Below are 25132 nucleotides of genomic sequence, written 5' to 3' on the forward strand. Positions count from 1 at the left end.
CCTTATTACTCTCTACAACTACCTGAAAGGAGGTTGTGGAGAGGAGGGAGCTGGCCTCTTCTCCCAAGTGACAGGGGACAGGACAAGAGGGAATGGCCTGAAGCTCCACCAGGGGAGGTTCAGGCTGGATATCAGAAAAAAATTCTTCACAGTAAGAGTCATTGGGTACTGGAACAGGCTGCCCAGAGAGGTGGTTGAGTCACCTTCCCTGGAGGTGTTTAAGGAACGGGTGGATGAAGTGCTGAGGGACATGGTTTAGGGAGTGTTAGGAATGGTTGGACTCGATGATCCAATGGGTCCTTTCCAACCTTGTGATTCTGCAATTCTGTAATCTCTGATGAAGGCTCCCAACCCCCCTTGTCTGCTTTCGCACATCAGTTCCACCCTGTCTTTTTTATCATGGGCAAATTCATTTGCCAACTCTGTAATTTACCTCTCAAAGGGGAATAGTATGATATTTTGTTGGAAAATTACCTTTTTAATGTATACTCATGGGCACTAGACATAGAAGTCAATTGTTAGTCGCTGTAGCGTTCTCCATTTCCAAATATATAACATAGCAGAGAAAACAAAGCTAACTAAAACTAGCATCAGAAGGGCAATAATGGGATGATGCAACTTATTTAGAATGCCAGTCGCAGTAGGGGACCGTCTGAACAACACGTCCCTCCGATGATGGTTTAAATTTTCTTTTACCCTTTTAGGACCCTCTTTCTTTTCAGTCGTGGTGGACTGTTATAAGGGTCTTGTCCCGCTTTCCTGGACCTCGTCCAGAATTATAATCAAGTCCTGATGTTTCATTAACTGTTTCATTAATCATTTTACCAATGTAAGATTCATTCCAGTAGGTACAGGTGATAATTTGTGAAATACTGTATAATCGGATTTATCAGCTGATGGGATATGACTGGTGCTAAATAAGAAAAGTCACACCCAACAAACTTAACAAGCTAACAAATATAGAAATTAGAATCTAGAGTGATTCTCACTATCCATAATTATCTCATCTACTCCTACAGAGGTACAAGCAGTTCTCAAACACACGCAACCCTGGCCCATATATACAAGTACAGACCTCAGATTAGCATCGAGATGGATCTCAAAGTGACAGATGTTTTGCTCAGTGTCGAGGCAGATGTCTTGAGCATCGATTGCATTATTTAGCAAGTGAATCCTTGTTGTTCTCATGTAATGCAAGATTCTAAATTTACAGTTTGCCATTTCCCGTTCACTATTTGTGTCCATGTTCTATGTTCAAAAGGATAGAGCACAGTTTTATCATGGCTTACTCCTAATGCAATGATGGAGTGGATTACACGTATTGCAGAGTTACGTATGGTAAACACAAAGGCTGTGGCTGTATTAGTGATGGGGTCATAGGTAAAATTTATCAGAGTCTACTAGAGTTTAAGCTTCCTCTCTAAGCCAGTGGCACTGTCCCAAACCACTTTCCAGATTTCGGTGGGAAAGTACACTCACCACCTTCTCTTATAATTAAGGTGGCCACTGATTGCATCCATAATTGTGCCTGTATACAACTGAGGGCTAAAGAAACATTTTCTTGGTCACACCGAGTACATTTCCTATTAATTCATGGTCTTGTTCCTCCACCTTTTCCCACTTTGTTAACATTTCTGATAGTCAATTCCATTTAGGACCTCCAGTTCTGTCTGTAACACTCTGATTAGGCCCCTTTGTGTTCTGCCCCTGAAGGGCACTTGCTTTCACAGCCAGATTGTCCAGCCCTCGAAGGATGTTTTTAGGAAAGGAGAGCATGCTGGTTGAATTTCAGAAATATCAGTTTGCATTAGCAGTTCAACACCTTTAAGAGACCATTCTGGGTTGAACAGCATTTGCTATAATATTTATTTTAAATATGAATGAGAGCCCAGTGGTTTCATAGGCCCAGAGACAAACCACCTTAACAGTCTGTCTTAATGTAAAATTATGCCAACAGTTCAATTCATTGGAAATACAGGTCTTTGTATTCTTATCTGTAGGCATAGTTGAGATAGTAATTTGGGATGCCTTTTTATGGATAGTCCTATAAACCATTCGGCATCCTACTTTGATTTCTCCTCCTACGGTCCCCTGAAGTTGCTGAATCCCCTGTTCTCTATCCACATTCCATTCTTGCCTCAGATATACTCGATTTTCATGCGTAACCACAGTTGACAGATCTAAACCCTTCCAATTCAGAATGTTTCCCAGGGCTCCAGTATACCAAATAAAGTTTGAGCCCAAGGCCACTCAGTATTCTTTTGACTAGAGGTGCCTTTCCCTTCCTGGATTATAATGATAATCATGAGAAAAATAATTTTCCTGGTTGGACTTGCGTGACCCTTCATGGAGATCTGTGTGCCTTTTTCACTTGGGTGCGATGGATCCATGCACTCTGCTTCTGATTTCGATTGCTGTGAAGGAGGCAAGGAACATCTGGAATGGTCCTTCTCACTGTGGTTCCAAGTCCTCTCTGCAAGAGACTTTACATATGCATAATCTCCAGGTCTTATGTTTTGCACAGGTTCATCCAAACCGCTACTTCATGTCCCAACCTCATGATTTTCAATCTTTTGGAGCTGTTTGTCCAATGCCACTATGTAGAAGGTCATGATTTCATACGCAAATAGTGACTGATCTGTTGTACTGCTTCTGGGATAAAATGTGGTCCTCTATCAGGAGACGTAGTTGCTGGAACCCAAAAGCATAGTATTATTTCCTGTATTAATGTTCTGGTTATCTCCTTGTTCTAGTAGGGAATGCCTCTGGCTAAACTGAAAAGGTATCAGTTAATACCAATAAGTATCAACATTCCCCCTGTCTTGGGAGGTCCGAAAAATCAATCTGCCATTATTGCCCAGGCCTGTTGCCTCTTCCAGTTTGGCCCATTTCTGGTTTGGGGTAATTTTGGGATTAGTCTGGAGGTAAAGGTCACACTGCTGAACTACTTGTCTCGCAATAGTGTATTCCATTTTAGCTGCAATTCCTTTATTTAGGTGTTTTTATAAAGCTTCTGCTCCCCCATGTCTCTTCCTGTGTTCTTCCCTCATCAAAAGCCATGTTAAATAAGAGGGAATGATTAGTTTCCCTTGTGGAGTGAGGACCCACCCCTCTTTACTATATGACTCTTCCAGATCTGTGATAAATTTCTGATTATCTTATCTTCTTTGGTATATTCTGGCTTACTTTCTACACAGATTCGCCTGTCAGGGATCAAAGCTCCTTGTTTTTACCTCACCTTTGGCTGCCAGTTTTGCCTCTCTGTCCACCAGCTCATTTCCTCTCCCCAGTTCCAAATGCACTTTCTGGTGCGCCTCAATGTGCATGATTGTCGCTTTCTCAGGTAGCTGCACTGCTTCCAGCAGTATCAGAATTCCTCTGCATGCTTGATATTTTTGGCCTGGCATGTCTTCTATTGCTTAAGACATAGCTGTTTCCATCCATGAACCAGCCCTCAGTGTCTTCCATGGGACTGTCTTTTCAGGTCCGAATGGCTCAAGTACGTGGCCTCGATGGTCTCTAAGCAGTCCTGGTGCACTGGTTCTCCTGTATTTTCACTGAGAAAAGAAGCTGGGTTGATGATGTTAGTAACCACAATTCCCATGTCGTGTTCCAACGTTATAGCTTGGTATTTTAGGAACCTTTGTGGAGAAAGTCAGTGCCCACCTCTCGCTTCCAGACACTAACACAGTTATTTTCTAGCCCAGGGTAAATCTTCGTGCCTCCTGGATGTTTAGCACGACAGCTGAAACCGCTCGTAAACAGCCAGGCCCTGGGGTAATCCCTTGCTTCTCATGAGAGAAAAGGAAAATGGCTTACTCACATATTGAAGTCCTAAGGCCAGGGCTGACATCAGGACTTTATTCAGCTGTTCAAAGGTTTGCACAGCCTCTTTGCTGCATTGGAGGTATTACTGTTCTGCGGTGGTTAGTGCATACAGGGGTTTAACAAGCAGTCCATAGTTATAGATCCATAGCTGACACCACCCAGTCATCCCCAAGAAAGTTCATAACTCTTTCACTGTTTACAATCTCGGGGTTTGGTATTTTGCCTCTTCTCAGGCCTGTCCCGAAGTTCTTTGTCCAGCACTGATTTCATAGCCCAAGTAGTTTGCATTATTTGGGCCTTCTTTTAGATACCCGGTATCCCTGGAGCCCCAAAAAGTTTAACAGACTCACCATCCAGGTCATGCAAGCGTTGTCTTGGTGGCAATCAGGGTATCATCTACATACTGCAACAATCTCCCTTCCTCAGGTGGGCCTTCCCAGGCCTCAAGATCCTTTGCAAGTTGATTACCAAATATCCAGCTGAGTTGAGCTCTGCACCTGCTTTCAGGGTTTTCCATTCAAATACAAATATTTTCTGTCTGTCTGGCTTCATGGAGAGGGAGGCAAAAGTAGGCATCCTTCAGGTCTAAAACAGTAAGCCAGGTTAGTTCAAGTATTAATACAGTTAACAGGTTATATGGATTTGCCACCACCAGGTAAAGGTTTTTTGTTATTTTATTTACAGCTTGTAAGTCCTGGGCACATTGGTGGCCCATACCTCGGGGCATACCTGGTTTGTGATTTCTTCGCTGATTTTTCCTCCTGTGGGAACACTGACTAAGGATAAACGCATTCTTTGCATATACTGCTGGTCATTTACCTCCAGAGTAATCTCTCCCTTTTCAAATTCGATTATTGCACCCAATTGTTCTAATAAATCTCTCCCCAAAAGTGCCTTCAGGAAGTTGGGCATGTACATGAAACTGTGGATGCCCCATTGTATTCCCAGTTTATATCTTAGAAGTTCATAAAAATACGCCTTTTCACTTTGGCTAGTTGCCCCTTTTACCACGATGTAGTCATTTCCCAGGGACATCAAAGCTTAGTTCAAAACTGAATATGTTGCATCTGTGTCAACTAAAATTCTATTTTCTTCTCCTCTTTCCCTGACTTCATTATAACTAGTGGATCCGCTAGGGTGGATTCCCCAGGTCCCTGTCAGTCTTCCTTCACATGAGCCACTATTCCTTTTTTAGACTGGCCCAAAACAAAAACCTAGTTGTTGTATTCCTACCCTTGACCCAGGATCCAGCAGTGTTGCAGCACATTATATCCCTCAGTCGATTTAGAGGGACCTTGTTTACTTGTTTGGGAATGGCCCTTTTCATTCCCTTCGAGATTCACTCCTGATATACCTGTAATTTTTCTACATGTTTAGATCTGTCTGGATCCCACATTGGGTCTTGGATGGGAAATACTCTTTCCAAATCCCCTACAGTTTTACAATCAGTTTTGTTTGTTCTTGTTGGTATTTTTCTTTTTTTTTTCTTTTTTTCCTTTTTTGTCTCGTTCTTCCCAGAGAAGGTGCCTGTAAAAATGTCAAAGCAAACCTTTCCCTGATGCAGGAAGATACCAGGCTATTCGGGGGCCCGTCCGAGCCTGTATCCCATTCCTGTGATCGAGGGGGAGGCTTAAGCAAATCAGATAAATCTTGTTCTGTTCTGCTGTCTACTGAATTTTTTTTATTCTACTGCACCCTTGCTCAATACTGCACATCACGCAACATTGCCTCAGTTTACCTTTAAATTGTTATTTTCCCACCTAAGGGCAAGTACCATAGGGTCCTGCGGTGACAAAATCCCACTGTCCCTTTGCTGCTCCGGATGGTTTCGGAGGGTGAAAAACACTTCATTCCACTTTCCCTCTCTTTTATAAACAATATTAGTTGCAAAATTGTAGTGCAATCCTGTTCTTACTCATTGAGCCTCTGGCTCCCCCCACCAATTCCTTCCAGTGCTGTAATATGCATCCTAATGGGCTTGCCCGAGGCAATTCTTGCTCGGTTTTGCCCCCATCATACTACCTTCCGACTCAACCTTTCTCCAACTTCTACAAACCATTTAAATTCTTACAAATGTCCTGTCTCTAAGTTCTCAGGGTCTTCCCACAAGACTAGCAACAACAACAATTCCCATCTACAGATTACAGACACTCAGGACGATAGAGTGATCCCAACCTAGCTGAAGAGCACAATAAAACTTTATGATAATCCAAACACTAAATCTGATCCATTCCCGCAGCCTGCAGAATTCTGGCCCCCCTGTCTATGCAAACCTTTTGCTTTTACACTTTCAAATTATTCTTTTCTGTCACACAGAACACTTAACTCACATTCCGGAAGGGGAAAGGTTAACTCACACACACAGAGCACCTAACTTGCATAACTTGCATACCAGGAAGGGGGAAAAGGGAGGGGCACTCTCAGCGCTTCTCCATTTCTCCTGTTTTTCTTCTATTTTTTCTTCTTCTATGCTAAGTATTTTAAAATTTCATCCTTTGCAGCCTTCCATTCCAAAGGTCCGAGGTAAATATACCCATTTGCTGGCTCAACAGACATTTGGAATTAAAAGGCTTCATAGGTGCATCAAGACAAACAGGGCTTCTAAACAATTTGCAAGTCTTTCAACATTTTGAGCTCAGTCCAGCTCTGGTTCCTGTCTATGGAGGAAGAACGTTCCCCAGTAAGCTATCACTCTCAATTCCGCTGGTACTCTGTTATACGTCAAACAATTCACAGAGTGTACTTATGACATAAACCACACAATGTATAGCAATGATCACTCGCTTCGTTCGTCTCCGGCTGCTTCCTTTGTAGGAGAGCAGAATGGCAGATCGGAACTCCGCACTCGCTTCGCGCTCAATTGCGCGTCATGCAACTACGCACTCACATACAAACACTCCACAACATATGAGAAGTTCAAAATGAGCTCTTAACAATGTTAAAATATACACGGTACTGAAACTGAAGATTTGCAGCACGTGTAGAAGATGATAGCTATCTCATATACAGCACTCCTGCTTCCTCAGCAAGGAGTACCCAATTCATAATAGTATATACTATAATATTATCTTATCTATAATACCATATATAACACCATAACCCCTCACTCAGTGTTCTCCGCCTTACAAGAATCTTGGGATTATACCATAATCCCTCACCCTGCGTCTCCATCTAACGAGAATCTTGGGATTATATTTCACCTGGTGCATCGCTGTCACAGCAGGGAGCACCCATACCAGACCACAGCAGCGAATTCGCTATTTTACCCAGGGGTGGGCAGTGCCACCTCCTCACCCGGCGCAAGTAGGGGATTTGTATCCCCTCCATGGATTTACGGGGTCTCGGAAAAATGACCCTAACCCTTCGTCATCACATGCGGCGTCTTACAGAGGCGTCTGTGAGGAGACTTACAGACTCATCCCCTCTTTTTCTTGCAGGTACATCCAAATGATCATACATAAATCACATACCTGGTCCGCCTGCTAATGGGCCGCCTCTCCCCCCACAGCGATCGGGTAGAGATGGGAGATTCTCTGGAAAAATAGCTTACTGGGGTGTGCCTTAGAATGTCCCACTCCCCACCGATCCTGCAGCCGGGCAGAGAGGGTGTCCCATCTGGGGTGCCAAATTGTTTTGCAGAATCAAACCCTATAACCCAAAATGAGTTATAAAGCAGGTATGTTTATTTCCAGCGCTGGGGTGCAAGGGAGTTCTCCTCCTAGCTTGCTCACTGTATAGCTTAACAAGCAGCTACTTCTAGTGTAAAGACATGCATAGGTATAAGTGCCTACTACATGTTCATACCCTATCCCCGCTTCATATTATAATTAGATCTGGAAAGTTCACTCCAGTCTTGCGCCTGCGTAGTGCCTCCTGATGGTCGTGGGCCAGGGTCTTAGGGATGAAGTAGGAAGTCTTCCTCGGGATTAATATATTTCTTTTTGAACTTTGCTCAGACTCAGTCTCCTCTGGCTGTTTTCAAACTCCGAAACCAAATGCAGCCAGCTTTCTGCATTCCAATGCCTACTTATCAGTAAACTGCTGCTAGCTGGCTCCTTCATTATCAACTTCCAAGGTCTTCAAGGCAAACAACACCAATCTCTGATGAACGCTCCCAGCCCCCCTTGTCTACTTTCGCACATCACTGCATGAAGTTGTCTAGTTCCAAAATTTAAGGCCTCCAAGGCTCAAGAGGTATAATTGAGGCTCCTTGCATAGCTACAAATATAATTCACTGGAATGGCTACTCCTGGTATTGAAAGAAAGCCAGCGTAATATCAGCTTTATATGAAAAAGTTTTGGCAATTACATGTAGTTTTGCAAGGTTTGAATGCTTGTGGGGATTCCCAGTATACATGGAATAAATATATGTTGTACTGAAGAACCAGCATTTAAACAAAAGGCCATACTATTGTATATTGTACAAGCCAGTTCTTGCCAAATGTTTACAGAGGCATCCCACTTAAAGGAAAATAAAGCTTCTCCTGGTGGCTACATTAACAATAATATTAACAATTTTTCATCTTTACAGTATTCTGTTGTTCACTGGCCAGTAGTTGATTTCTGCACTGGAAAAAAAGTCGACCCAAATTGGCTGTTCTTTAGTCTGGCTTGCTGTGAAGACTGTTAAAAATACCTGTTACGGTCCTTTCCACTTTTCTCCCAATGATTTTCCTATAAAATCTGTAACATAAACCCCATCCCCAGGTGTAAAAGGATGCACGTGTTGAGCTAAACTTTTGGCCAATGCTGCTAATTCAGGTTGGGGTTTTTTTGTTTGGTTTTTTTTCCCTCTTTCTTGAGCAAGTTCAGCTGGTTTTGTAAGCTGATTAAACATTGTTGTAAATAATTCTCACCTAACTGTGTAAGATCTTCTCCTGGATACTGCAGTTGGTATAACAAGGCTAGTGCCTTCCTTGCAGCTTGTCTTGGTTTGAATCCTTAGCAAGGCCAAAGGAAGTGCTTGATCTAATGTAATTTGTCTTCTTGAAAAATTTTAGCTAATTGCTCTTTTATCAACCACAATCTGATGATTCATTTTCTCCATCTAGCCACTAGCCTGTGGTCGGTACAGAGTATGTAACTGCCAAGCAATTCCTAAAATTTCACTAACCTTTTTACCATTTTAGCACAAATGCATACCTCTGTCTGATAATATTACTGCAGGCACTCCAAAATGAGGTATAATTTCATTCAACAGTACTCTTGTGAGTTTTCTTGCTTTATTTGTCCTGCAAGGAAAAGCTTGTGACCAACCTGAGAAAGTATCCGTTAATACTAATAAATACCAGTACCCCCCTTTTCTCGGGAGTTCAGAGAAATCTATTTGCATTTCTGTTCACCGATTTCTTACTCAATTGTTTATACAGAACATCTGTGCCCCAGTGGGTAAAAGACTAATTTCCATCACACTCCTGATGGCATTATTTGTCTGTTTGGAACATAAAACCACCCATCATCTACTCCCCGTCCTGCCGTATCGCTAATAAGGTTTCTATCTTCCTTTGAATATTTTTCCGGTTTTAAATCAGAAGTCAGGGATTTGAAGCTTACTGTCAGGAATCAAAGCAGATATTACTTCTGCCTTTTTCTGTGGCCTTCCTGGCCTCAAAATTACCTACCAATTTGTTACCAATTTCCTGGTCAGTATTACCTCTCTGGTGACTTTTGTAGTGCATGATAGCCTCTTCCTCAGGAAGATTTACAGCTTCCAGCAATCTTAAGATCTCTGCTGTTTAGCGTGTGTTCCTTGATCAGTAAAGAGTACATTCCAGTGCTCAAGTTAAGGTGATTATTTCAACTTTCTGGGCTGATGTTCCTGGAAGGATAATGATTTTACCTCTATCACTTCTCTGGTGGTGGTCACAGCATACCCAGACATGTGATGTCCTTGCTTCACAAAGCTGCTTCCATCAGTGTACCGGGAATTTTCTGCATCCATAAGTGATTCTTCTTTTAGATCTGGACATCTGAAATATACTATCTCCGTCATCTTCAGGCAGTCATGTATCACTGTTTCCAAAGTGACTCCAATAAGGAAAGCTGCTGGAATCGCAATGTTAGTGGTGAAAATCACCAGAATGGCTTTGAAACATCGGGGAGACCTAAAGCTGGGACCTTCATAAATTCCTTCTTTAATTATTCACATGCCCTTCTTGCCTCCCCGGTCCATGCCAATTTTAATGATCCCATTGGATCCCATTCAATAGTTCATACAGTGGTTTCACTAAGAGTCCATAGTTATGTATCCATAGATAACGCCAACCTGTCATTCCCAGAAAGGTTCTGAGGTCATTTACCATTCCTGTTGTGGGTGTGCAGCAAATAGCTTCCTTCCACTTTGTCCCAGGCTCTCTCTGTCCTCTGGAGATCTCAAATCCAAGGTAAGTAACTTCTTGTTGTATAGGCTGGGCTTTCTGCTGAGAGACCCCCATACCCACTCAGTCCTAAAAAGTTCAATAGACATACAGTCCATTGTACATAGTCCTCCATAGTTTGTGTAACTATTAGGAGGTCATCCACATACTGCAGCAGGGTTCCAGTCCCAGGTTTCCTCATCTCAAGCCAGCTGCTTCCCCAAAACAGTTGGGCTGCTTTTAGAACCTTCAGGCAATACTGCCTCTGGGTTAGTTGTGTTTTTCTAGCAGTTGCAAAGTTTTCCCATTCAAAGGCAAATCATTATTTTTGCTTTCTTCAGCCCATATCAAGCAGAAGGCATCCATTAAATCCAATACAGTAAAACACATCTGATCCTTTTTAATTTTGTCAGCAAGGTATAGGGATTTGCCACCACTGGATGTAGTAGTTCTACAATTTTATTTATGGTCCTTTAAGCTTGCTCTAATCTGTAGCTTTTTTCATCTGGTTTCTTTACAGACAATATTAGAATCATAGAATAGTTAGGGTTGGAAGGGACCTAAAGATCATCCAGTTCCAATCCTCTTGCCATGGTCAGGGACATCCCACTTGATCAGGCTGCCCAAGGCCCTGACATCTCTTCACAATACGACATGAGGGGCCTAACCTGGATGTGAAGATTTTCTCCATAGATGTCTGATTCTGTCAGCTGATTAGCAGTTTAGATGAAAGGCAGTAGCTACAGGAAGTATGTAGGTGCCAAGCACATATTAAAAAAATTTTTCAAATTACTCCTTTTACTTATTTTTTAAAAGAAGGGGAAAAATGGATATAAGCAGCTTTCAAAAACAATTATCCTTGATTTAGAACTGTTATCATATTTGAGGCATCCATTATTTGAAAGCAAATGCATATTCACAAATACCACAGGGATATATTTTTCTAAGGTAAATTAATTCTAGTGCATTCTAATATGATGTGGTGGAGCATATATTTATAAGCCGATAACTGCACTCAGTCCAAGTGTTCAGGAATGAATATCAGTGCCTGAGCAAACTCAAGATGTATATGTGTTGGCTGATCTACTTGTTCCCTGTTGTTTGTTATTATTTCCTTTAGTAGCAATTGAAATACATTAAGAACATTGGATACTGTAAATTGAATACTATATTGTCTCCAGGATACTTGTCTGAATGGCAGAAATTAAAGAACAGTGTGAAACTGAGGAGAAAAGGACTGGAAAGGGACTTTGAGAGGTCAGCTAACACTTTGCTGCTGCTGCAAGGCAAGATCGAACTGTAGTTAAACTGCTCTTGACATGTGTTTGTCTAACTGGTTCTTAAAAAAAATAGAGTGGTGGAGATGGTGAAATTTCCTCAAGTAATTTGTTCCAGTGTTTGTAATGGAAAATAGAAATAAGCTCCTGGACATCAATGCCCGTAGGTTTGACTGTGAAAAAAATGCATCAATAGACTACCATTCTTGATCAAAGTTTGCCAGCTGTTTCACTCCTCACATCTTCAGCAGGCTCTCAGTATGGCATTGAGAATACGTTAAAAAAAACCCAGCTTCATAGTCATCAAATTTTCTCCTTTCATTGGAATGCTACCAAAACCAAATATCTTCATGGATGTAGCATTTCTGTGTAAGGAGGAGTGTGGGAAAAAACTGCCTGAAACAACAGCAATAAGCAGTTTGCCAGCCCTTTGTCCTGACTAAGGATAATCCTGTGTTTTGAAGGAATTTTGGATAAAAAGTCCAGGCATTCTGGCAGTAAGATCTTGGTTGTGTTTTTTTTAGAGTAGGTAATTTGGCAAAGCATAATATTTCTTGTTACAAGAGTGGTAATTATAACCATGCTTTTAACTTTTTTATTTATACTTTTGGGGAATGCTCTTGCATGTATAATGAGAAAATGATGTGCCGTGAAATCCTCAATTAAATAATAAGTTGTCTGGATCAGTTTCTCCGTGCCAGCAGTTACACCTGAAACTATTTTTTTTTCCTCATCTGCTGATATTTTAATTTGCGTTGATAGCATTAAAAAAATACTGTTCATGTGAAAATTTCACAGAAAAATAATGTAAGATGTTAACTTTGTTCTTTGCTATTCATTGACAGCAGGTCTTTGGATGTGTGACCCTTTTATGAAAATAAATTCATTTCTATGCTGTTCTAATGTTAACATTAGAAATAAAAATTTGTCCTCCAAATTATCCCTTCTTACCCAGTGTGCTAAGATAAAATGGTAGATCAGCTATCAAATCACTCCTTTGATTTCAGACAAGTCCATTGCTTTCTTCAGGCTCAGCTAACATTGTAGTTGTTGAATTTAGAACCACGTAAGCCCCTTTATTGTGAATTCAGTTCTGCTGCTTTTTTAAGAGCTCAGCTGCATGTATGTGAGGGCAGTCCATTAGCATCTGAAATATTTATTCCAATGAGGACACATCGGACATGTTGAGAGGTGTCCCCTTGCACCATCTGGTTACCTTTTGTTGATACTAGCTACAGAGAAGGACTCAACTTTTCCTTCATTTCTGCCTGATTGTTTTTTGTTTTGGAAAGACTAATAAGTACCTTACAAATTAATAACCAAAGTGAGCACATTCTGTGTCATAACTGTGCAGTTACCAAGAAGAGGATTCCTACTGGTTGCAAACTCTTTAATGCCAGAAGTGTTTTTATTGTGTAAACTTAAATACATGGGCCTGTGAGTTGGTCCATTTGCATAATCTTTGATAGTGTCTGACATGACTGCTGCTTGAACATTGTTACAGTTCTTGCATTAAATATGACTCTTTTTTGATGTATCTTCCTTTGTGTTTGTATGGTCACCTGCCCCCATCAGGCTGGCCATGAAGCAAAATTAACTGAAGATTCACGTGGAATCTGCTGCCTTCCGTGCTGTAGACTTGAGGAAATACGTGTGGTCTTGCAAATAACTGAGTAACGTTGATTCAGTGGTTCAAGAAATGACGCAGATAAACCTCAGGAACACATGTATGTTTTGAAACCATAAGATGATCAGATAATTCAAGTGGGAAGGAACTTAAGGAGGTTGTCTGGTCCAAATTTCAGTAGGCAAGACCTCACAATTCCTGAAGTTTCATTTAGTATGAGAAATGAATCCAGGAAAAAAATTACATTCACACATATTAAAAAATATTTTTAGTTTATTTTACAGCTGGAATGTGCTATGGATTTAGCATGTCTCAGAGGGAATACTTTTTCTTGAGTCTTACTGAACAATTGGAATGCTACTCTGGCTCATCAACAGAGAAATCAAAATGAATGGCAATAATGCAGATGTCTGCTGTCATCCCATTTCTGAATATTGTTTATATTAACACACTTAGTATATAAAATGCTTACAGTTTGTTTATGTCTTGGGCTGTAAGGGAACTTAAAGCCCATTCAGTTCCAGTGCCTCTGCCATGAGCAGGGACACCTTCCACCAGACCAGGATGCTCAAAGCCCCGTCCAGCCTGGCCTTGAACACCTCCAGGGATGGGGTGTCCAGGACTTCTCTGGGCAGCCTGTGCCAGTGCCTCACCACCCTCACAGGAAAAGCTTTCTTCATAATATCTAATCTAACTCTTCCCTCTTCTGCCTTAAAACTGTTCCCCCTCGTCCTGTCCCTGCAATCCCAGATGAAGAGCACCTCCTCATCTTTCCTGTAAAGTCCCCCCATGAAGTACTGGAAAGCTGCTATAAGGACTCCCTAGAACTTTCTCGTATCTAGGCTGTATAAGCCAAACTCTCTCAGCCTGTCCTCGTATAGGAGATGCTCCAGCCCTCTGATCATCTTTGTGGCTTTCCTCTGGACTCACTCTAGCAGATACATATCCTTCCTGTGCTGAAGACTCCACAACTGAATGCAGTATTCCAGGTGAGGTCTCATGAGGATGGAGTAGAGGGGCAGAATCACCTCCCTCGACCTTCTTTTGATGCAGCCCAGGGTATGGTTGCCTTTCTGGGCTGCAGGTGGGCATTGCCAGCTAATGTTGAGCTTCTCATCCACCAGCACCCCCAAGTCCTTTTCTTCAGGGCTACTCTCAGATCATTCTCTGCCCAGCCTGTGTCTGTGTTTGGGATTGCCCAGACCCACGTGCAGAACGTTGCACCTGGCCTTGTTGAACTTTGTGGGTTTGGCACAGGCCCACCTCCCAAGCCTTTTCTAGATCACTCTGAATGGCATCCCATCCCTCTACCATGTCGACTCTGCCACACAGCTTGGTGTTGTTGACAAACTTGCTTAGGGTGCCCTCGATCCCGCTGTCCATGCCTCCGACAAAGATGTTAAACACCACTGCTCTCAGTACTGCTAAGGAATGCCACTTGTGACTGGTCTCCACTTGGACATTGAGCCATAGACAACAACTCTTTGAGTCTGACCGTCCAGCCAATTCCTTGTCTACCAGGTTGTCCATACATAAAAACCATGGCTTCCCATTTTAGAGACAAGGATATCTTGACAAGAAAGTAAAACTGTTATAAAGAAAGGTGAGTTAAGTTGGCTTGGTAACCATGCCAAGACACTCACAAGTCTACGGAGCAGAGGAAATCTACACAAGGATAATAAGGGATCTGGCCAAAAAACCGTTTACATCATCTACCAGCAGTCTTGGCTGTCTGGGGAAGTTCCACTTGACTGGAGGCTGGCAAATGTTACACCTGTTACAAGAAGGGCCAGAGGGAGGATCCAGGGAACAGCAGGCCTGTCAGTCTGACCTTGGTGCCAGGGAAAGTCATGGAACAGGTCATCTCGAGTACTGTCACACAGCACACACAAGACAACCAGTCGGTAAGGCCCAGTCGATATGGGCTTATGAAAGGCAGGTCCTGCCAAGCTAACCTTCTTCCATGACAAGTCGATTCGCTCAGTGAATGAGGGAAAGTCTGTGGATGTAGTGTACCTGGACTTCAGTAAAGCCTTGGACACAGTATCTCACAGTACCCTGCTTGAGAAACTGGCTGCCACTGGTCTGGTAAGGCACACCGTCTGCTGGGTTAAAAACTGTCTGGATGGCTGGGCCCAAAGACTTGTGGTAAATGGAGTTAAATCCAGCTGGAGGCCAGCCACAGGTGGTGTTCCCCAGGGCTCAGTGCTGGATCCAGTTCTGTTCAGTGTCTTTATCAATGACCTGGACAAGGGGATCGAGTGTACCGTGAGTAAGTTTGCAGATGACACTAAGCTGGAAGGAAGTGTCGATCTGTTTGAGGGTTAGGAGGCTCTGCAAAGGGATCTGAACAGGCTGGATCGATGGGCTAAGGCCAACGAGATGAGGTTGAACAAGTTCAATTGCAGAGTCGAGGACTTGGGACATGCTGCACCTCGAATCCTGTGATAAGTTTTGAGCCCCTCACTATAAGAAGGACCTTGAGGGCTCTGGAGTGTGTTCAGAGAAGGGCAACAAAGCTGGTGAAGGGTCTGAACAAGTCTTACGAGCACCGGTTGAGGGAACTGAGGCTGTTCAGCCTGGAGGAAAGGATGCTGAGGCGAGACCTTACTACTGTCTACAACTACGTGAAAGGAGGTGTAGTGAGGTGGGTGTTGGTCTCTTCTCCGAAGTGGTAGGCCATAGGACGAGGAGGAATGGCCTCAAGTTGTGCCAGGGGAGGTTCAGATTGGACATCAGGAAAAATTTCTTCACTGAAAGGGTTATTGGGTACTGGCAGAGGCTGTCCAGGGAGGTGGTTGTTTCCCCATCCCTGCAGGTGTTTAAAAGACAGGTGGATGAAGTGCTTAGGGATATGGTTTAGTGATGGACGGGTACAGTTGCACTTGATGATCTCGAAGGTGTTTCCCAACCTAGCAATTCTATGCTAATCTGAAGAACAGCTCCCCAAATTAAACCAAAAAGCATAATGAAAAATGATTAATAATTAAAGATTTTTCAGATTATTGTCATAAGCCTCCATCTTCATTTTCTGCATGAGTGAAGTTTGCTGTGTCACTCAGACTGCTTATTTCTGTAGCATTCTCCGGTGAACAGAAGGAAGTGACAAATGTCTGCAAAACATTTGTAAAGAGCATTTGGAAGGCTGTTCTAAGGTTTTTCCAGAGCCTTCTCGTGTCCAGACTGAACAAACTCAACGCTTTCAGCCTGTCCTCTTAGCAGAGGTGTTGCAGCCCTCTGATAATCTTTGTGGCCCTTCTTTGGACCTGTTCCAACAGTTCCATATCCTTCTTATGTGAGAGATTTCAGAACTGGGCACGATACTCCAGGTGAGGTCTTACAAGAGGGGAATGGAAGGTCAGAATCACCTCCCTTGACCTGCTGGCCACTCTTCTTTTGCTGCAGCTCAGGATATGGTTTACCTTCTGGGCTGCAAGTGCACATTGCCTGCTCATGTTGAGTTCCTCATCCACCAGGATCCCCAAGTCCTTTTCTGCAGGGCTGCTCTCTATCTCTCTATCCCCCAGCTCGTAATGATGCTGAGTATTGCCCTGACCCAGATGCAGGACCTTGCACTTGGGCCTTGTTGAACCTTATGAGGTTCACAGAGGCCCACTTCATCTTGTCCAGGTCCCTCTGGATGACATCCTGTCCTTCTGGTGTGACAACTGCAGCACACAGCTTGGTGTCATCTGCAAACTTGCTGAGGGTGCACTCAATCTCATTGTCTGTATCGTTGATGAAAGTATTAACCAGCACTGGTCCCAGTATGGACCCCTGAGGTACACCGCTTGTCATGGGTCTCCATCTGGACATTAAGCTGTTGACCACTACTCCCTGAATGCGACCTACCAGCTATTCCCGTTATGGACCAACCAGTCCACCTGTCAAATCCTTATGTCTCCAATTTAAAGAAAAGGATGTCACGGAGGACCATGTGAAAGGCTTTACAAAAGTCCAGATAGATTACATCCATTGCTTTTCCCATGTCCACTGGTGTGGTTACCCCTTCATAGAAAGCCACTAGGTTGCTCAGGTAGGTCTTGCCCTTGGTGAAGCCATGCTAGCTGTCTTTAATCACCTCCCCATCCTCCCTGTGTATAGCTTCTAGGAGGATCTGTTCCATGATCTTCCCAGGCTCAGAGGTGAGGCTGACAGATCAGTAGTTTCCAGGGGCCATCTTTCTACCCTTTTTAAAAATGGGCACAATGGAAGGAAGGAGGAAAAAGTCACCTGGACCCCAGATTCCCTCACTAGCCATCCCAAGGCCCTGAAATCTCTTTTGAGAGACCATGTTCTGTTTAGAATAGAATAATCAGTTCTGACTGGTAAAAGAGAGTCAACAAATATCATTAAAAACAAAAACGTGGAACAAAACTCTCAATTCTAATGGAATCAAACAGCTGCAGGTTCAGTAGAGATGCAGATTTTATGGTATATTATTTTTCCACATAATCACCACCTTTGAACTCTTCATTTACACTCCCTTTCATTATTTCCCTCTGGGACACATGATTTTAACTTTCCCTTTCCTTACTGCTTGCTTGGCCCTGCAGTTGCCAGCAATTCTTGTGTTTCAAACTGTCTTTTCTTAACATAGATAATTTGCAGTTGTTCATAACCCATACCTTCTGTTACAAGAGCTGAAAAGGATTTTTTTTCATTAAGTTGGTCTCTTTTTTCCCATAACTATAAGAACTGTTCCTGCAGAGTTGTCACTGAGCCTTACAAACTTCACTTTGCAAGAAATACTTGCTCCTCTGCGTGCTTTCAGTGTTGTTTGCAGGCTTGATTTTGCACAGTGTTGACAACAGAGTGAGATTTCTCGTGTTTTCAACTGTTTTGTGAGATCAGTTGTGGGAAGTGTGGAGGATTATGGTGATGATGATGATGATGATTATTATTATTATTAACAATAACATTATTAACATTACTATAACTATTAATATTTTTTTCTTTTGGGAACATATTAAAAGACAGAACATGGGTAAATGGAACCTTGGGGGTGACAAATGTTTTTCTTTAGCTTGAACTAGGTCCAGCTTCTAAGAGGAACTTGATTTTTAGGTGCATGATTTTGCGAATTGTTTTAACTGAAGTTAAAATTCCATAGGTCTCAATACCATGTGTTTGGTTTTATTTAAGAACATGTCTAAGGAATATTTTTGTGGGTGAATGTAAAATAAATAAAATCTCAGTCTGGAGGTTGCAATTCTTTGGCGCATTCCTTGTCAGCAAAAATCAAGTGGAAGAATTCTATTTAGGGAATGGACTCAGTTAATTTTTATTATGTACTTTGTAAACAATTGTCTTTATGCTCAGTTGCAAAGTGCAAAAGTGCGATTTGTTAAGTAGTGTTTGCTTTACTTTGTAAACGTTCTGCATGTTTGCAAGATGGCTAAAATTTGGTTAAGCATGGGCCACTGCCTGCTCATCTTTGGGTGAGACAAATTCAGAAAATACTTTTCTTCAGCACAACATACTGTTACCATATTGTCACTGAGTGAATAACAGTGCAACACCTTCATGATGTAGTTCTAGATGTAGTTCTAATTTTTTTGCTGTTATGAATTCTAAGTAAACATCATTTGTAACTCCCTTTTTATTTAAAAAAATCCCAAACAACTGAACCTATCTCTCATGTTCAATGTGAATGTCGTAGCTTGTGAATATTTTAAAATTTGTCTGCAAAGCAATTGATATTAATTCCTAAGTTGTTAGGGGAATGAAGCAAAGTCAGGGCTTTACTTGGGTTTTATTTATTTTAAAGGATTTGTTCTTAAGTCTCACAAATGTCTGTTCATTGAGAAAGTATTCATGGTGGTTTATTCATACGGTCATAATTATCTTTTGAATATAAGATAAGGTTAGAATAAGAATGTGAAATATCATCTACTTTAAAAAGGTAGCTTAGTGGGTATTTCTAATAACTGTACTTTAATGAAAAGGAATTTCATACTGGAACCTAGTATGGAAGTTGAACGATAAATGCTCCTCTGTAACTTAGAGAGCATATGATGTCTGCCACAAGAAAACTGAGACTAACCCTATATCTCAGGTACCAGCAGAGGGAGAGGAGAGACAAAGAGACCGTTACAGAACACATTCTAACCTGCCACAGTGAGACAAGGCTCAACTCAATTACTTCACTCAGTATAAGTCAACGCATGTTCAAACATAGAGATTTTCTTACCCTTGTTTGGAAAATGTCATTGTGTAAGAGTGAAGAGTGAGTTAACGTCAAGACAACGTGCCAGGCCACAATGCTTTGTCTGTGACGCAGGTTTTAGCCAATAATGGTATCACTGTGCTTGAGCACCTACCCAAGTCAGTGCTCAGAGGAACTCACTTATTGTTGGTAGAAGATGTGAAAGCCACAGAGATCTGTGGAATTGCTTTGAATGTTGGCAGCATTGTATGCAGCTGTGTGTCAACTCAGACCAGAGCTATTTTGAAGGTGATAGTAGCTGAAACATAATTTGTAAAATAAACAGTTACAGGCACAGTCTCTTTTTTTTTTTTTTGTGTCAGACCTTGGTAGGTGTTTTTTACCTAGTCAGCTGCATACTGAGGGCATACCCTTTATTTGTATTTCAGTATATTTCAGTAGCTGTAAAACATGAGACAAAAAAAAAAAAGTTAAATTTGCGAAATAATATTTGTTGTGTTGCCTACTTAGAAAGATTTTTCCATGTGTATCATGACCTGACTGAGACAGCTGCAGATTTTGGTGAAGCAGAGCTGCAGCAGTATATACAGTGGCTTTGGCAGTCATTTCAGCATCACAGACGTGCATGCTTAGTGGAGAGGCACAGGAGAGAAAAACATTCATGAAAGACACTGAATTTAAAAATGTGTTAATTTTTTTAGGATTTCATTGACCTTTGTTCTGTAGTAAAACCTAGAGATTGTTTTACAGCTCCAGTATTAGTATGCGTCTTTCATCTGAGAGTTCTTCACTAAAATTGTTTAGATGATTTATATGTTTTTTGCAGAAAAGTTCAGAGCAAGTAAGATTCTCCTGTCTGCCTGTGAAAGATGAGAGGAATTTGGCCATACAATGCTTACCAGAACTAATGAGCATTATGTGATTTGATCCACAGCCCCTGTCATGAAAAGTCCATGGTACAAATTTCATCATATGATGAGTGATTTTGTCCCACCTACTGGTCTGTTGTTGGTTTTGAATGATAAGGTTATTGCAGAGTTAATGCTTGGGCTGCATGTTACACAATATATCCACAAAATATTGTTATACTAATTCTGAAACATGTTTTATTTGCAGGGATATTAAACCAGACAACATTTTGATGGATATGAATGGACATATTAGATTAGCAGATTTTGGTTCCTGTCTGAAATTGATGGAAGACGGAACGGTAAATTAGAAAGAATGATGTATTTCTGATCGCTTTTTCTTTAGTCCTTTGGTACCTGCTAAAGTGTGTGCTAATAAAGAGAAAAAGGGGCATTTTGTCAATCAAAGTGGGTTTACAATGGTACTGGTATGTAACTAACATCAGTTCAAAATATGACTGCACTTTGCTTGGATTTACTGTATACTAAAGGCTTTTTAGATGCATATAAGTCAACTCATGGACATATGAAGAGAAGCTGCACTGTCAGTACTGAGTAGGTACTTGATGCACTAAGAATATCTCAGTTTTGAATCTTTATTGAAAATGTATGCTTTAGCATAAGCAGGATGAGATACAGTTAGCATATCATCATATTTTAGAATATATTTGAACTTACACAGTTCATACTAGGTGCAACTAGAATGTAATTCCAGTGCATTAGTCCTGTCTCAGGGTGTTACAAAGTATTTGAGTTAATATGTGACTACCTAATCTGTAATTACTTAACAACTCTAAGCCTAAGAATTGGCAGGTTGGTTCTTTCTCTGTTATTAAATACATGCAAGAGCTGAGCCAAAGTATGTTATTTGGATGTGTATTTATGTAGTGCTGTGGATGCTTACATACTTCTTTATGAATTTAGAAGCCTTTTTATTGTGTTTAGTTGTTATTCTTAGAACCAGAACACTAGACTGTATTTGTATATACATGCGTAAGTTCCACAAACAGCAGTGTCTGTAAATGCTGTAAGTTGATTTTAGTCCTGGAAATGTAACTTCTACAGGTCCAATCTTCAGTGGCAGTTGGAACACCAGACTACATCTCTCCAGAAATCTTGCAGGCCATGGAAGATGGGAAAGGGAAGTATGGGCCTGAGTGTGACTGGTGGTCCCTAGGCGTTTGCATGTATGAAATGCTTTATGGAGAAACACCTTTTTATGCTGAGTCCTTGGTGGAGACATATGGGAAAATCATGAACCACAAAGTTAGTGCACTTTTTGTCTGTCTCTCTAAGCTAATAACTATAAGGGTAACTTGGAGGCTTATTTAAAAATGAAAGGGGGTTTTCTATTAACTATGTTTATGTTTGTAGATGTAGAACAAAAAATGTTTCCATACAGTAAGTTTATTGTTGTAGATTGCAGATGGCTTTGCTTTAGCAGTTCAGAACTAAAGCAGTTCAAAACTAAAAACTGGATTTGGAAACATGGCTGCTAGTTCACTCTATGGAATAAATCTTGGATACATTACCTCACTCCTTTTGCATTCCTTTCTTTTGGCGGATCCATTGATTGGCTTATGCAAAAGATTCTTAAACGTTCTTCCACGTAGAGGCATCTGTAGAATCAATCTAGTGTAAGAGAAATTTAAATAAAGAAGAAAAACGAGGGTACAAAAATATATCAATACTTTCTGTCCTTTGGGGAAGACTTTTTCATAGAAACTTTACTGTATATATTTAAAAAACAGAGTATTTACACATTTCTTTTTCTATATAATGATTTTTAGTGAGAAGAGTGATGTTTTTCCAACTTTTTTCTTCTTAAAAACCTATATTCTCTTATTTTAATCTTTAAGGAGAGGTTTCAGTTTCCTGCTCAAGTGACGGATGTCTCTGAAAGTGCAAAGGACCTCATCCGAAGGCTCATTTGTAGCAGAGAACATCGACTTGGACAGAATGGGATAGAAGACTTTAAAAACCATCCATTTTTTGCTGGGATTGATTGGAACAACATTAGAAACTGTGAGGCGCCTTACATCCCAGAAGTTAGCAGCCCCACTGATACATCAAACTTTGATGTGGATGATGATTGCTTAAAAAATTCAGTAAGTATAGAACTAACATTTTGACAAATCTGGTTTTGTAGTGTAATTTACAACAAAATAAATGTAAATGGCAGTTTATTTCAGCGTGTTCAGTATTTTACACAAAAAATAAAGTGCTGCTTTGAAGAACTGCTAGGAGAATGCATTCATAGTTCAGAGGCTGTTCCTCCAAACATATATGTGTAAGGATAACTTCCATTCAATTTTGTGAATTCATTGAAATGTTAAACATGTTTAACACATATATGTGTTATTTGCAGTAACAAGTTAGTAGTGTCCAGGTCTTAGAAAGAATAATATATTTACGTGTAGATAGTCTATGAGACACAATATTTCTAGCAGAGCATTGCTGAGACTTGTACTAAATTTGCATAATGCATTTTATTGTAGTGCTCTAGTTTAGTATCTGTCAAATTCCATTCAATTCATTCCCACTAAATTGTTTCCAGCTTGCTTTCTGACTTGAGTTGAGTTTTGGGAAATTTAGGAGAAATAGTACAGCCATTTCTTCAGTATCAATCTTAGTGAGAAAGAATTGATTTTGCCTTTGCTTATAAAGCTTTGCAGCTATTGATTTTCAACAGCCTTAGTGTTTCTATGCTTTTGAACAGGAACTTTGACAGATGATAAAGGTCTCAGCATCAGCGGAATGCCTCATGTTATGTCCTTGGAAACACTTTTTTTTTGGTGTTTATTGAAAGATGGTGTTTGTTGAAGATGTTTATTATAGCCTGTTGTTTACATATGAAGTGAAGCATTCTAACTATTTTTTGGGGTTTTTTTCTGAACTGCCTGTGCATCTCAGTCTCACTGAACTTCCTGGACCTGCAGATAAGCAATAGGCAATTTGGATTGATTATATGGGCAGGATGATCCTTATTTACATCCTGTTTCCTCCAGCCATATGGCAAAACATTGAAAACACTTTGGCTCCATGAAATCCAATGGTAGACATACATGATGTGGAATATTAGGCCTCACAATCGTTTTATATAGATATATTAAGCAAATCAGTGTAGCTGCATAAAGACAACTTGTATTGTTTTCATTGTTTCCTGTTTTTCCTCGCTTGCATCAGGGATTGCCCATGACCCTTCACAACTGAAGTATTTTTATCTTAAAACATTTTTATAAAGTCTTCAGATATGTTTGCATATTATTTTGTCCAGGAACAGCTGTCAGAGTTCAGTGGCAGGAATGGATGCTTTGTGTAGCGAGTCTTTGTGAAGCTGAAATACCTCTTGGGGGTTATTCACGCATTTTCATGCTGGCCAGTCTTCCTTCTTAGAGCCTAATCTGCTAACCAAGATGCTCAAAAGATGGCTGTGCAGTGTGAATGTTTTCCCATAGTAAAGATGCAAGGAGCTACAGGTGAAGATAGAATGCTCCTGTGATAAGTTACTGAACTCTGATGTGGAAACAGATTCTGTTTCTTAATTTGCTTTAGACTTTTGGGGGTGAAAAGCAATGCCGTTGAACTGTTTAAGATGAATACTAGTTTCTGGACTTCATTTTTAGTTTCCTCATTTGAAATATGTGAAAGTAGCTTTTGTTTTGTTTAATTTAAGGTTATGCTTTCAACATTCCTTTTTGCATCTAGCATCTCTGAAAAAAAAACCTAGTCTGATGCACTGCTTGACAGGTTCTTTTACATTTTCCCTTTAGTGAACATTGTATTTAATATTTCTTCCACTTAAATTCTTATATGTAACTTGGAGGTGTTTTTGCATCCATCTTTCATACACATTTTGTGAGGAAAGTTCTCATACTTGAATTATGATTATGAATAAGACCATGAGACTTTTTTTTTCTTTTAAATTTCTTGTAAGGTTTGAATGGCATACAGCAAATGAGGAATGCTCAGACCTGAAGATAAAAGGCAATGATTGTTATTGTTCTGCTGAATTGGGATTGAGAATGTGATCCTATGGAAAAATTAATATACATAATAATGATATTTGAAGAGTATGTTAGAACTACACATAAACACAAAGGGCAAAACAGTGTTGTTAGGCAGTCTAAGTCTCACAGGTTTTTTAGCCATTATGAGTTTGGTTTCTTAGACTTACTGGTAGGCATGATAGATGTAGATTCAATTATAATTTTGTCAGTATGGTAATACAGTTGATTTCAACAAGTAGCAGGAAGTAAGTATTTTGATCTATGCCAAAGAATCAGCAAAGAAAAAAAATCTTTTCCAGAATCTTGCATCTAGGTACAATATTTTAAAACTAACATTATTCCCTATGTGGTAAGCAAAAACTGTCATGCAGGCTGTTAAAGTCACACAGTTCTGCATTTGGTCTTTCCTATAGTTATTTGTAAAGATGGTTTTGGAACTTGAAACTATGAAATGTGAAAATAGAATAGAAAAGAGAGGTAAAGAATTTTTCCTAACCATAGTGTATAATAGTTGATATTTTTATTATCAATTTGTGAAAAGTTAAGGCTTTGTAATTTGGCCTTGTCCTTAGTTTCCAAAATGTCCAACAATGTAGACTTGATGTACTTACAATCTAACCGTGTCATTGGTGTTGCTTTTTATTCTGGGAACTCTTTTTGATGTGAAGGTTTTTGTCTGCTAAAAGGTCTAGGTTGTGATGTAATACAGCTGACGCCACCACTGAAAAGGTAATTTTGGATTTCCTTTACAGACTTGTTCTCTGCTGCTGGTCTTTATATGTAAAAATACTCTATTGGTTCCTTTCTTCTTTGTTTTTGTTTAAAAAAATCATAATGCTACCTTTTCTTACAATTTAGAACCTTTTAGCACTTTCACTGCTATAATCTTCTTAGGGAGTTTATTTTGATGATCTTTAAGGCAATCTCTAGTACAGCAACATAAACCTTTAATCTAGG

General features: G+C 40.5%; 1 protein-coding gene across 9 annotated transcripts in view; it reads left to right on the plus strand.

The window, feature by feature from the left end:
* CDC42BPA (CDC42 binding protein kinase alpha) overlaps positions 1 to 25132 on the plus strand; it is a 199690-nt gene that overhangs the window by 93724 nt on the left and 80834 nt on the right. For all 9 annotated transcript variants that reach the window (XM_054061341.1, XM_054061334.1, XM_054061336.1 and 6 more), the window contains exons 7-9: positions 20374 to 20467; positions 21231 to 21431; positions 22025 to 22273. In XM_054061341.1, the coding sequence (XP_053917316.1) occupies positions 20374 to 20467; positions 21231 to 21431; positions 22025 to 22273 (544 nt within the window). The remainder of the gene's footprint in view (positions 1 to 20373; positions 20468 to 21230; positions 21432 to 22024; positions 22274 to 25132) is intronic.

Source organism: Cuculus canorus, chromosome 3, assembly GCF_017976375.1.
Source record: "Cuculus canorus isolate bCucCan1 chromosome 3, bCucCan1.pri, whole genome shotgun sequence".
In the NCBI taxonomy this organism is placed as follows: Eukaryota; Metazoa; Chordata; class Aves; order Cuculiformes; family Cuculidae; genus Cuculus; species Cuculus canorus.